This window comes from Tasmannia lanceolata, unplaced genomic scaffold (assembly GCF_043159265.1).
Source record: "Tasmannia lanceolata isolate RefF3 unplaced genomic scaffold, GAP_Taslan_0.1 ptg000008l, whole genome shotgun sequence".
In the NCBI taxonomy this organism is placed as follows: Eukaryota; Viridiplantae; Streptophyta; class Magnoliopsida; order Canellales; family Winteraceae; genus Tasmannia; species Tasmannia lanceolata.
The window spans coordinates 21,005,866-21,019,318 of record NW_027518685.1 but is presented as its reverse complement, the minus strand read 5'-3'; the positions used below and the strand labels follow the sequence as shown (position 1 = coordinate 21,019,318).

Here is a 13,453-nt window from a genome sequence, read left to right as displayed (position 1 = left end):
AAAGTGGCAATCAACCTGCTCGCCTCCTTACCTCCTCTTCGCCCCCGCCTTCCGTGACCCAAAAGCCATAACTTGTTTATCAGCTCACCGCTACTTTTAGGATTAGATTGTCCCATCTCTCCTCAAATACAGCATCATAAAATCCGGGGTAAAATAACGTGCTAAACATGCCCAATGGGGTTATATATATAATAAGCTCTCACCTTCCTCTCCAAACTACCCAACTGGAGTTGAAACACCAACACCGCCAAAATAGACAATGAATTTGACCTTCTATAACCAATCTACACATCTAAATCTGCCATTTCTCTGATCTCAGTTTAGAATACAAAATGGTTTTTGCAAACAACCAATATCCACAACCAAGTTTTTCAGGCCAAAGAAAAGGGAATGTTCAATATAGCACCAGCCATTTGTTAGGACGTAATATCTCAGTTCTTTTCTTCTAGCAAGTTGGATTTCAACACCAGAGCATGTCTTGATATATGGCATACAGCAGGAGCATATGTAGTAGACATATCTGAGAGCATTGGTAACATCTAACAGTAAAACTTCCTTCAACATAATTTTAGACTGTGAAATCCACATAATTGCAATAGAAAGTGGCGGCGGCTCACAAGATCGATTTGATTCAAACACGCGACCTACTACTGACAAAACAAAGCTTCAAACCTGCTCGGAAATAGATTTGGTCAGCAAACAACAGTCTTGAAGCCACTTCTGCGATCTAGAAACATTCAGTGCCTTACTAACAGAGAACATATAATTTGATGCAGATCTCATTCTGCTCTCTTTCTCGCTCGCCATCTGTGGAAGCTCTGTCAAATTCAATCACTGGCCGTGAGAGAAAAGAAGAAGCATGAGGTCATTTAATGATTGATTGCTCACTCCTGTTTGGCAATATCGCTCAGATTCGGTTAAAACTGCAAGTCAATGCCTCTCTAGAGTTTATCACAAATGCATCATATAGAAAAAAATTTATTTCTTAGAAAGCAAATCAGCGTTTAAATTTTTTTAACTGCAATAAGAACTCCAGCAAGGTAAAACTCAATCGACTTGGGAGGGTCAATGATTGATACGGTCAATTTTTTATTAACTCGTGTGAGTCACAGAGGTTTTTGATTGACTCAGTAGGGAAAAAATCGGAATCAGCTTAGAACCCAGCCAAGGTGAAACCGAGTCAACTGCGGTGAGTTCCTGATTAACTTGGAGAGTTTTTAAATGGTAGAGTAGATAACTAGTGAAATAAAAAGTGTTCTAATAAGCTTAAGGTATATGTCTAACAGATTCTTTGGTATTAATCACACTGCTAAAAGTGATAAATACAAACACACACAGGTGTTTAAATATATGGGATATAAAAATATATATAGTCTGTACAAACTACAAACACACAGTCATGTATTATAAGAGTGTAATCCAATGAAGCCATTTTCTGTTCCAGACACTCATGTGAGTTTTTGCATGATCAAACCCCACTAATAGAGAGGTCCGACCATGGATTGACTACTGCCCCAAGATCACATCCAAAAGTGAGACTAATCATCTGATTAAAGGCCTACAACTCCCAATGGTTCCATTCAACAGCACTGATATGATAAATTGTACTTACAAATGGCTGGGTGAGATTTTGGGACCATAGGTAATCAATAGTGGGGGGGCAACATGCTTAAAATGCACCGTATCTCTAGAATAAGAAACTTTTGATGATACATAATAGTATTTTGCCTCCCACTTGCCGAATGTATGATATCTAGGAATACTAATTATCATGTTCCAAGCCTAGGGGAGTAAATAATCGTTTCAGACTTTCGATGGCCACCATTCAGCATTCTTTTGGCATATTAATATAATTTGACTACAATGATCCTATGGTTACTTGGTTAGTAACTTATGGTAAGAGTTAATGCATCATTAACATAAAATTATTAGAAGGAAAGAAAGAATACCTGATCATGGGACCCTTCAGCTAATCAACTTAAGGAAGTCTCTTCAAATCTTATCTCCAAACCAATCCTTTTCTTCTCCTATGGCTATCAACACGGTCAGTGCTCATCCGTGATTTCTCAGGCAGCTCAACCTCCTTTGATTTATCAATTCGACTATCTAAACTGTTTCTCGGAACTTCAAGATGATTAGAGCACTCTTGGAATTTATCTAAGGTTTCAATTTCGGTTGGCTTACTTGGATCACTAGAGTTCGGCCTCGTTCCTTTTGAACCATGCCTTGCAACGTTTGACTTACCAACAGTCGACACAAATTTCTTCAAATGTTTTATGAACTCCGGATAAAGCTCGAGATTGCAATGACCACCACCATTTAGCCAGAGAGGTTCATACTTTTCTTTGCTAAGCTCCCAAAGCTGCTTCCCATGAGAGCAGTCAACGACTTCATCTGCTGTTCCCTGAAATTAATATCGATAATAGAATAAAAAAGTAAAATACTGTTTTACATATCATTGATCCTCTACTAACAAAATTTTCAACAGGGAAATTTGCCAGAATACTAGATAATGATGTTTAATCTGTGTAATTTGTTATTGACAATTGTTTGAGCGTATATTTTATTATTTCAGCTTTTATTTCATTTATTGTCTGTAGTTTAGTTCTGTAAACCAGCACTTCTAATACTAGTCATGTAAGTTTGCACCTCATTCTAGCAGAGACATACTAGCAAAGAAACTGATTCCATCCATCATTCTTTGTCAAAGGTCGTGGTCCTCTCTTGGGACTAAAGCATCCCTTCGAATAAAAAAATTCGCAGGCAAACCAAATACAACCAGTTATTGTCATCTTTGATGCTCTTCTATGATCGTTACTATTATTCACAATCGTCCCATTCGAATTGGTATGTACCCAATATTGAATGGCTGCTCCCAGTTACACATTTCACATTTCAACCCCCTCATGTTACTACATGCAATGATGTCAAACTCAAATCCATTTGTAAAACCATAAGAGGGGATTGGATTTCATCTTGAAATCATATGATTGTTAGAAATTTATACAATATATAATGAGAAAAATTGAGTAGTCCCCCGAGGTAATTTAGAACCTAATAAATGTAAAGTTTCCTTTGACCAATAAATACTTCATATTTTTTTGAATGATAACTAATAAATACTTTAGAAATGTAACTTTCTTTATAGTTATTAAATACCTTATACATGCAAATTTCTCTATAGCTATTAAATATCATAAAGATGAAAATTTCATTCTATCTATTAAATACCTTACATTTCTGAGCTCAGGCTCTACTCTCGCATCATAAAAATTTGGCAATAAAACCAAGTAATTTTCACATGAATGATGTTTGTGGGTAATGGATGCCATTTTCATAAATTATAAAAAGTAATAAAACACTTCTAAAGAATACAACATTGATATAGGTAGCGAGTTATAGCAGATCCATATGCACATCATCTCTCCATCAAATGCTCTCTAGTTGCAGTTTCACAATCTTTTGAGTTTTTCTCGAACTCGAAGAACTAGTGTTTAAAAACTCAAACTCAGACAAAAACTGGGGAAAGATAAAAAGTAGTCAACCAGAGCGAGTCGGAGATTGACACAGTAAAGTTTTCACTAACTTGTGTGACTCGGAGTTTTGGACTGAATTGGTTGGGCAAAACTTGGATTAGGACGAAAACTCAGCTAAGGTAAAACTAGTCAACTAGGACGAGTCCATGATTGGCTCAGGGACCTTTTAAACAGTATGAAGAACTACATTTGCCAATTTGTCTCTATGCCACTTGTTAAGTTACCATATGTAGAATAATTATGACTTGAGAGGGTCTAGCACAGTAGTGGAAAGATGGAAGCCCCCACCCCGAAACTGCTCAAGTCAAATAGGATGGATCTTCTTGGCCAATTGGGGCCCAACAGGGTTAGGTGCTACTGTCAGAGACCACTTGTGGTTTGCTAGCTCAACTTTTCTAGGTCTCTCAGGAGAATTGGTACAAATGAAACAAAGGTTCTAGCATTAATATGTGGATGGAGACATGTATTAGCCAACTTACAAGGTCCTTTTATGGTAGAAGGTTCTTTGAATGTCACTGAGGCACAGCAGAAATAGAATAAAAAAATCAGGTTCAAACATTATTCCAAGAGAAGACAATAGAAAAGAGAGTAGACTCTACGCATGAACTTTAATTTTCATAATTAATCCAAAGTTCATCAAAGAGTGTTTTACTTTTACATCATATAAATTGACTTTTTCACCTCTAAAACACTCCCTTTCTAGGACACACAATTTGTAACGATAAAACACTTATCAAATAACTCTAAACAACCTAGACAAAGATAAACTTTCCAACTAAAACACACTCAATCTCTTCTAAGAATATTGCTTTCTAATTATTTCAGAATATGGTAATGCAGATAGCATTTTCTGTATTTATTTTTTCATGAAAATGAAGAAAAAGAAAAAAACAAGGTGGAAATACAGCTATTTGAGGAAAATACAAACAATAGGGGTGAATGTTTGAAAATTGCAGAGAGGGGGGGGGGGGGAGGCGCGTGTTAAAAGTTTTAATTCAAAGGGCTGAAAGCCCTTCTTCTTTGACATTTACAACGAGAATAAGGTTACAGCAAGAATAGGGTAAAGTGTTAAAAACACTTAATCTTCGACTTTACCTCACGACGACGACTTCTTGGCAATGTTGACTTCACGGCAGTAGCAACGTCGATACCCACGATAGTGGTAATGGCAACATGACGGTAACGGCACATGGCACCCCGGGGTAGAAAACCATGAGTTTCTTCTTTACAGATCATATGAAACGATGTTTCCATTGTTTTTCTTTCAAAAATCCATTAAATCTCACTTTTTTACTTTCTATTTATCAAAAATTTATTCTTGTCAAAACTTCGGTTGAAATGTCGACATTTCGAAAGAAGTATTGCATTATTTCTATAGTTATTTCACAGTTTCAGTCGTCATCACTGAAATAACAATATTTTCACATAAATCTTTTACTGACACAAATCCACGTGGAATTCATGTTGGGGGTGGTCGATATCAATGCCTTTCGGCCGAAACTTTAAAACATAATCCCAATCTTCAAATTTCATGTATATGTATATGGATAAAGAGTGGTCATCAGACTACATATATAGACTCTCCAAACGATTCTAGAGACTTCTCTTGACTTGCGAAGGGAAGTTTCCTTCCCAATTTGGAAACAAAATCCACACCAATCTTAAGTTTCCTCCAACTTAGGATTCTATAACAAATTGAAATAGAAAGTATGCAAGGACTCTTCAATCAATTAAAAACAACAATAATTATAATAAAAAGTAGTCATAACGTCACTTACTAAACTAGCTTAACTCAATTAGGAAAAATTAAAATAGAAACTAGTCCAAACATGACTTACTAAACTAGCCTAACTCAGTTAGGAAACTTACTTTTTATTCCGAAACTAACATGGACTCTTTTACGAATACAAGACAAAACCCAGCTTGGGGATCAACTCAAGTGGGTCCCCTTGATTATGAAAACCCAAAAGAAAGGGGAAAATTGACATTTGGACAGTTCAACCATAGTCAAACTTTTCACAATGACAATTTTACCCCCCAAAACCCAAAATAAAAGGGAAATTGACATTTCGACAGTTTAACCATAGTCAAACTTGTCACAATGACAATTTTACCCCTCATCTCTCTCGTGAGTTCACATTGAAGGCTAGCAGGGACTGGGACTACCATGTGGGCCCCACTTGAAAAATGGGTTGCCATGCCTTCTGTTGGCTTCCCTCATTTTGTCCAGGGCGGTCCAATTTGTAGAGTCCAAAGTAGACTCCAAATTTCTTGTGCTTATACTCAACAAAATGAAGTTCCCAAATGAAAGAATCATCACCTTCATGAGATCATTTGATCTCTCTTGATAGGAATATAATTACTAAATTCTTTCAGGACGATCTATTTACCTACTTAATTTTTGATAAATAATCTAAACTCGTGAACTGAAATCAATCTCCGTTTGCTCTATAAAAACATGATGGTTCGATGTTTCATATTTCTCTAAAGGTTTATGCATAATCTTGAAGTTGATAAAATTGACTTACAGGTAGATCCATGAAGTGTGCTTTCTTAGTATTTTCTTTATCACAAAAAGGCTACATACATTAGTACTCTCGAAAAGGAGGTGGTAGACACAAGGAAATTAGATTCGATGGATGTTACTTTTCATAAGAATAGCCCTGTCTACTCAGAAGAAAGATATTTTCTTTTCTTTTCTCTTACAATTCTTCTCTGAGGGGAATAATAGTGGTAGTAATTTCTGCACAAGTTTCCTAGCCCTATATTTGTTTCTTGTCGTGTGTCTATTTCTACTATATATGGTGCTATATGTGTTTCGTTGTCAAGTTAGCCTCTTAAAAACTCTACTATGATTAGCTGAAGTATTAATCAAAATCAATCAAAACAATCAGCAGGAATAATATCAGCTCAAATGGGCTGATCAAGCCAAAGGATCGACTCCGTGGTAGCTCCAGAACGGGCTAGAGAATCTGCATCAGAATTGGCTTATTGCCAAACATGAATGAGCTCTACCCTACGACCCTCCAAAGTGTCCTAGATGTCCTCTATAGCATCCATGAATCTTCACAGGTGTCTGGCGTCCTCCCTCAACCATATGAACACATTGAGAGCCACCTTTAATAATGGTCCCAACGGCTGTTTCAATCCAAAAGCCTAACACCATGAAGATGCGCCAGAACCTCCACCTCATTAGAATCTTTTACCTCGATTAGGCCCAAGAAAGCTCAAATTCTTCCCCCATCTGCAGTTCTCAGAAAACCCCCAATACCTTCAGGACCCATCAGGGCTGGGGTTGCCAAGACTCGAGCCACGAAATTCAATTTCAATTCCCGAGAATAGGTGGTTCTCACTTGAGCCACGAACCCTCCATGGAGCATCTGCCCAACCAAATATCCTCCCAAGCCCTATAGAAAGAAGAATCTGAGATTCCCATGAATGAATAAAGGATAGATGCCACTAAACTACCATTGAGAAAATTTGCCTCTGTAGACTGCAAACTCCCTTTAAAGGTGCCTTTGAAGACTCTCCTGTTTCTTTCCTTCCAAAGCAGCCATTGGACAGTAGCAAAAAAGAGATTCCAAAGAATCCCTGCCTCTGGGAGGCCAAGGGTCCAAAATCCAATCTTACGCAGAGAAATAAACTAGGGAATAAATAGAATAACATAAAGAGGGAGACCTTAAGTAAAGGCATGCCTCCTTAAGAAAACAATTTCGAAGCAAAAGCTAGTAAATGGAGTGAGCTGATAATTACTGCTGTTTTGGCATCTTCTACTCATCTTTATTTTAGAATCCTCTGTTGGCAGATACAATCTGTACAAGCCAATGGAGTCTAAACGGTGAGACAAAGTGGAAGATACCAACACAAGAAGGTTAAAATGTGAAACAGCAGCTCTAGGAAAAACATCGATCATCTTTTACTGACAGGCCAGTAAATATAGATTCTGGTAAAGATTCATTTATTCTTCTTCTTTTTTGATATGTAAGCATTAAGTTAGAACCAACAAACCTCAAGTAATATGACTTTTTCTCATTGCCATTTTAACTTTGGCTCAAGTTCTACGTAAATAAAACACTACATTTAAAGAACAACAGGACTATAAGAGAAAGTCTAGTATTATTTGTATACTGTTTCAATAGCTTAATGTATTTTTTTCTTAATTGCATATAGTATTTTCTTCTACGTTTAATATCTAAAAGGACATATTTATCATCTTTTAATTATGCTCGTATAATTGAATAAAGGCGTTGGCCTGACAGAAAGGACTAAAATGTATCATCTTTAATTATGAGAGAATTGCTAGGCAATTTCGCAGAAAGCCATTTCGGGGCTGGCTTTTCCAATGATCGAATAGACACCTCAGATGAATTAAATAAATAAGACAATCTCCCAAAAAGTCAACCGGTGTGGCTGTTCTATCGTGCAAAAGCCAGCCGCGAAATGGCTTTCGATGAAATTGCCTAGCAAGTCCCTAATTATGATCATATAATTGAATAAAGGTGTTAGCGTGACAGGTTTCTAAGGGTCCTTGTGCCTAACACTGACACGTGCACACATGTTATAAGCTACTGTAAAGATATCAGCTCCTTCAAACTGCATATAGTTTGCAAGAAAAGATACAAAACAGAAATAATAAATCGTAGAGCAATTAAAATAATATTCATATTGGACAAGGGACAGTCAATTGAATCAAACATAGGATAAACGAAACAAGGACATAAGAGAGGACAATAGATTTACTTACATGAATGACTAGAATTGGACAGTTCACCAGGCCAATTTTATCAATGTTCTGAAAAAGAAAGAAATGTGTTATTTTCTACCAAAAAAAAATGGGAATGAGATATAATATTATCAAACATTACCTTGTAAATGTCAAACCAGAATGACTTTTTGACTGAGCACAGTACTCTTAAACCAGAGAGAATTGGACTATGTAGAACTACAGCTCTAAGGTCTGGTAATCGGGAAGCCAGATCTAGAGTTGGACCACTTCCAACAGATTGACCATATAAGATTAAATCCTTCTCTCTGACTCCATATTGCTCGGTGAGGCATTTATATGCTGCCTCAATGTCGGCATATGTATTAAACTCACTGGGCTGTTTCAATGAAAAACCATTAGTTTTACATAAAAAGGGCTAATGGTAGCAATAAGAGAGTTTTCTTTAAAGTTCAAGTTATTCAACGGAAGGAAATTTTTCTCATCGTGAAGAACATAAGAACAAGTAATATTAGGTTTACGGATTCAACCTTCCCTGTAGATTGTCCGTATCCAGAATAGTCATACCTGCAAAAAAATGTTCATTAGAATCTATAATCAACCAAAGGAAAGGTTGTTGGAATAGAAAAGAATATTTCCCTCCTTACACAGTACTTTTAATTGATTGAGTGGAACATTTATGTGCACCGAAAACTCTCAAAATGTAATTAAATAGAAGAGAAGGAAGGAAATGAGATATGAAAATTCTGCAAAATAGATTGCAAAAATAAATGAATTGAAATCCAAGCTTTCCATATATCAGATAGGTATCAAGCCAAGTATTGAGTCGAATACCGGTAAACCTAGGTGGGTGTTGAGTAGAATACTGTGCTTTTGAGTGTTGAATAGAATATGGGTAAGGTCAGGTGCTATTGGGTGCAAATTTCTTAAATTAGTGCAAACAAGCAAAGCTTGGAAGAATAAACTGATTCACAAGAAATAAAACAACATGCAGCATAAGCCCGTGTTAATGGCAATCAATAATAAAAATATATATTTCCAGAATAATAGGCTACAGAGATATAAAAATATAATAAATAACTCAAATATATATCCAGCTTACAATCCAAACAAATTGGGTAAGTAAGATACTAAAAGGGACATTTCGTCTACTTGGTGCCAAACTTCCAATGCCAATCCATTAACATACTTAGCACGAAATTGGCATTTACTGATGAAAGAACTACGAGAAAGACATATGACCCTCTATTGAAGCTTCCCTCAAATAAATAACTTGAATGTGACCAACCTCTAGCCCTATGATAAGTATGGAAGGGCAGGACCGAAATTACAAAGAAAAAAAAAACTTTCCTTTGTTAGGAGTTCTTCTTATGGCATCTCTGTATTTTGGTAGGCTATGTGAAGGAATTCCAAGTACAGTTACAGGTTTCAATGTTAATTCGATTTACATGGTTTGCAGTTCACTAATTAGTGCACAAAATCAGTTCACAATTTGTGAGAGGCTACTGATAGTGCCACTACTATGTTCTGATAATTGCACTAACTCAACTTGTATTTATATCACTTAACCAGAAGTCAAACGCAATTACAAATTCCCAATAAGCTCTCAGAAGCCAATTAAAAAAGAAAAGACAAGTTGAATCAGTACAATTATCAAAACAGGATAGTGCCAATATCCCTTTGCAAGATACAGAGCAAATTTCATAAATACAATCAATTTTACAAGCATTCTTATAGATTTAACAAAATTCACAAAAAAAGGCGAAAAATTCACATTCATAATTATGCATAAATAGTAGAAGAAATTAATTACCCCATGAGATTAACGCGAAGACGAACGGCCAATTCTACGAAGAGATCAAACATCTGACCTAAATCTGCAGCATTACCATGAGAATATAGAAGAGTAGCAGTAGCCTTAGGGTTCTTAAGATAAACGGCCACGATCTCTTGGCCTCGTCTTGTGGGGAGCTTCAAGATCTCCACGTCATCCCTTCGAGGGATCTCTGGTATGTACAAACTCCCCACTGATTCATCCAAAACCAGTTTATATGATGGAGGACTCGGAGGAAAAAAGGCGATTTTTGCCGCGATCGATGACGTTACTCCCCCCATAATCTCATCACAACTCTCATTAGCCCTAAATTTCCGATTCGTGGTTCCGATTCTGAATTCGAATGCCTGATTTCGATTCCGATTCCGATTCGATTCTCCTTTCCAAAAAATCTGTATCTTTTATTGGGAAGAGAGATGAAATTAATCTAATTTTCCATTCTTGGGGGAAATTCGATCTAGAGGAATGAATGTTGGAGAGGGAGAAAGGGGAAAGGAAACTTTTCAATTATTTGTCAGTTACTTTTCACTATCGAAGGAACAAGATGTATTAGTATTAAATTCAGTGATGGTGAAGTGATTTTAATTAAGTTTGGGCGATGATATTTTCACCCCCCCTGCAGTACCAATTCGCCCTCCTATTCACGTGATTTGACGTCAGAAAGCGTTAAAGTTGCGCACTGTTCACGTTAAAAAGGGGCGAAAGCGTACAGCAGAGGGGGTGAATATATCATCTCCCTTAAGAAATGGTCCCCACCATTATTCCCCCTTTCCCTCCCTGTTATTTTCCACATGTAACGATTAGATGCTGCCCACTTATCCACATCCAAATACTACGTTCCAATCAAATCCCAGCCATACACGTACTATTCTTCTTCACATGGTAGACTATAAGATGGAGAACCTCAAAAAGAATATGGAAAAAATGGGCTTCTTGGGATAACCTTGAGGGCATGTTTGGATGTACTCATTTTTCTTTCTTGGAAAAAAAACATTCCCTAATTAACTTTCCATGGTTTGGTAATCTAATTTTATGAAGATTTTTTTTGTTCTTGAAAAGAACTTTCCTTAAAAACTATCTCTGGATTATAAGACTGTTCATCCTATTTTTCGTATCTTCTTCCTCCTTTTTGTAATGGCGGCAATGGATCGTTCTAGGGATTGGAAACATATGACAATTTTGCTAACCGGTGCCCTTAGGGCACTAGTTAAGGTGCATTGGAAACATAATTCTACACGTGTTTCCAATAGCAAAATCCTAATAAAAGTATGTTTGTGTTCCTACTACATCGGTAAAATCTCAAAACATTCTCAAATGTTTCCAATGAAAAAGTCATAAAACATTAATAAAAATCTCAAAACGCGTTTAAAATTATGTTTCCAATGCACCTTTAACTAGTGCCCAAATAGCAAAATCCTTATAAAAGTATGTTTGTGCCCCTACCAGTCGCCTGAGTGGGATGGGTGGAGCCAACTCGCACTCCCAACACGCAACAGGACATATGGCATGTCTTCCAAAGTTCCTTCGCAAGAATGACACCTCACCAACAAGTGTACGCCACCACCATCCAACTTTCCCTATGAAGTGAAATCAGAGGACGGTGGGGAACCCAAGCTTTAGATATTAGTACGGGGATCAGGGATTCAAATGTCTTATCCATAGTTTGACGGAAATTTAAAACAGGGATTCAAATGCTTTTTTTTTTTTTTTTTTTTGATCGGTAATTTGGGGTTAGGCAGACCCCCACCAGATATATTGAAAAGAAAAAAAAAAAGAAAATTTACAAACGGATATAAATGGCTCCCGAGGAGTCCTCTAACAAAATATTTTGGAATTCATCAGGAAATACAGAATGAGAGATTGGGAATCCTTTCATAGGACAGTTGCTTTTGGATAGATAATCAGCTGCTCTATTCCCTGGATTCAAATGCTTTATCCATAGTTGGAGGAAGTTTCAAAAGGAGAATGTCACGGGCATTCACTTTTCTAAGAAATTATACGGTTGCCGACTGTGAAGTCCTGTGAAGGTGATACGTCAAAGTGCCACCCTTGATATTTGATAGGTACCGTTTTCACGATACTTGACGGTCGGGCACCATATAAACACTCCACTTTTCTTTCAAATAATATAGGGGTGCAACTTGGGTATGGTTGAACCCGATTTTTTGCAGGGTTGGGTTGGGTTTTTCCGGGTCGGGTTGGGATTTTGGAACCTGATTTGCAAATCGGGTTGGGTCGGGTTGGGGTGTCGGGCAACCCAACCCGAATTGTAACCCGCCTCTTATTTAATTATTTTGTTAAGTTTTCACGATTTGGGAAAGTGGCCCACCACACAACACAATTTTTTAAGTTTTAGTGTTTTACGTCTCACTTTCACGGCCACTTTTCTTTCTTTTTCATCTAAAAAACTAAAACACTAAAACTTCTTCTTCTTTTCTTCCTCACTACCAAACCCTAACCCTAACTCCCCCCAGCGGCTTTGTCTTTACTATCCACGACCGCGCCAAAACACAGGGAGAGGTTTTTTTTTTAATCCTTCTTTTTAGAGATAAGTGTTTGTTGGATTGATATCCATGTGGGTTTTTCATTTTTGAGAGACTAAAACTTCGTCTCTACTCTCTCTCTCTCTCTCAGATCCCTTTTTCTTTTTTTCAATGCTCTCTCTCTCTCTCTCTCTCTCTCTCTCTCTCTTCAACCTGACCCAACCCAAACCCGAATTAGAAATCAATTCGGGTTGGGTTGGGTCAGGTCGGGTTGAGGAAATTGTGAATCGAGTTGGATCGGGTTGAACCCAGCCGGGTTGGAAATCGGGTTGGGTTGGAAAAATGGGTTCCTCGGGTTGGGAGGGGTTGGCCTCAACCTGACCCAACCCGACCCGAGTTGCACCTAGACCTGGCAAAAGTGACCCGTGCCCGCGGGTCGACCCGGCCCACCCGCAAATTTGCAGGCACGGGTCTAAGTTTCCGTGACCCGTCAAAAACCAACCCGCGGGTGACCCAACCGGCAAAAACACGGGTCGGGTCGGGTCAAGCCGCGGGCACCCGCGGGCACCCGCATTTTTACAGTATTTTTTAATCTTTTTGAGAATGTTATCATCACTGCTGTTTGTTTTTTATGAGTAACTCCTCACTTTATAAAAAGTATGGTATGTCCTGCACCGTAGGATTATCCAAAGTTCCAAACCGTCCATTAGATGGGCCATACCCTAAATAGGTTATGCCCCAAAATTATTTTTATCGGTTGATTCTAACCCTCCGATCTATAGAGGGTTAGGATCAACCCTCTAACATTCAGATTGGAGGGATAGGATCATCCTATGGAAATGATTTTTGGAGCATAACCTATTTAGGCTATGGCCCA

At 37.6% G+C, this 13,453-nt stretch overlaps 1 protein-coding gene across 5 annotated transcripts; it reads right to left on the bottom strand.

Annotated features, from left to right (window-relative positions):
* Positions 1–159: 159 nt before the first annotated feature.
* On the bottom strand, positions 160–10,640 carry LOC143884759 (uncharacterized). 5 transcript variants are annotated; one of them, XM_077388521.1, is made up of 6 exons: positions 10,073–10,637; positions 8,790–8,826; positions 8,402–8,638; positions 8,281–8,328; positions 1,950–2,404; positions 160–923 (listed from the first exon to the last, which is right to left on the bottom strand). In XM_077388521.1, exons 1-5 carry the CDS (start codon positions 10,372–10,374, stop codon positions 2,000–2,002), a joined length of 1,029 nt encoding a protein of 342 aa, XP_077244636.1. In that variant the 5' UTR covers positions 10,375–10,637; the 3' UTR covers positions 160–923; positions 1,950–1,999. The 5 variants fall into 5 exon arrangements, with proteins under 5 accessions (XP_077244636.1, XP_077244634.1, XP_077244637.1 ...); XM_077388519.1 differs by having other exon boundaries at positions 160–890; XM_077388522.1 differs by having other exon boundaries at positions 160–834.
* Positions 10,641–13,453: the final 2,813 nt, after the last annotated feature.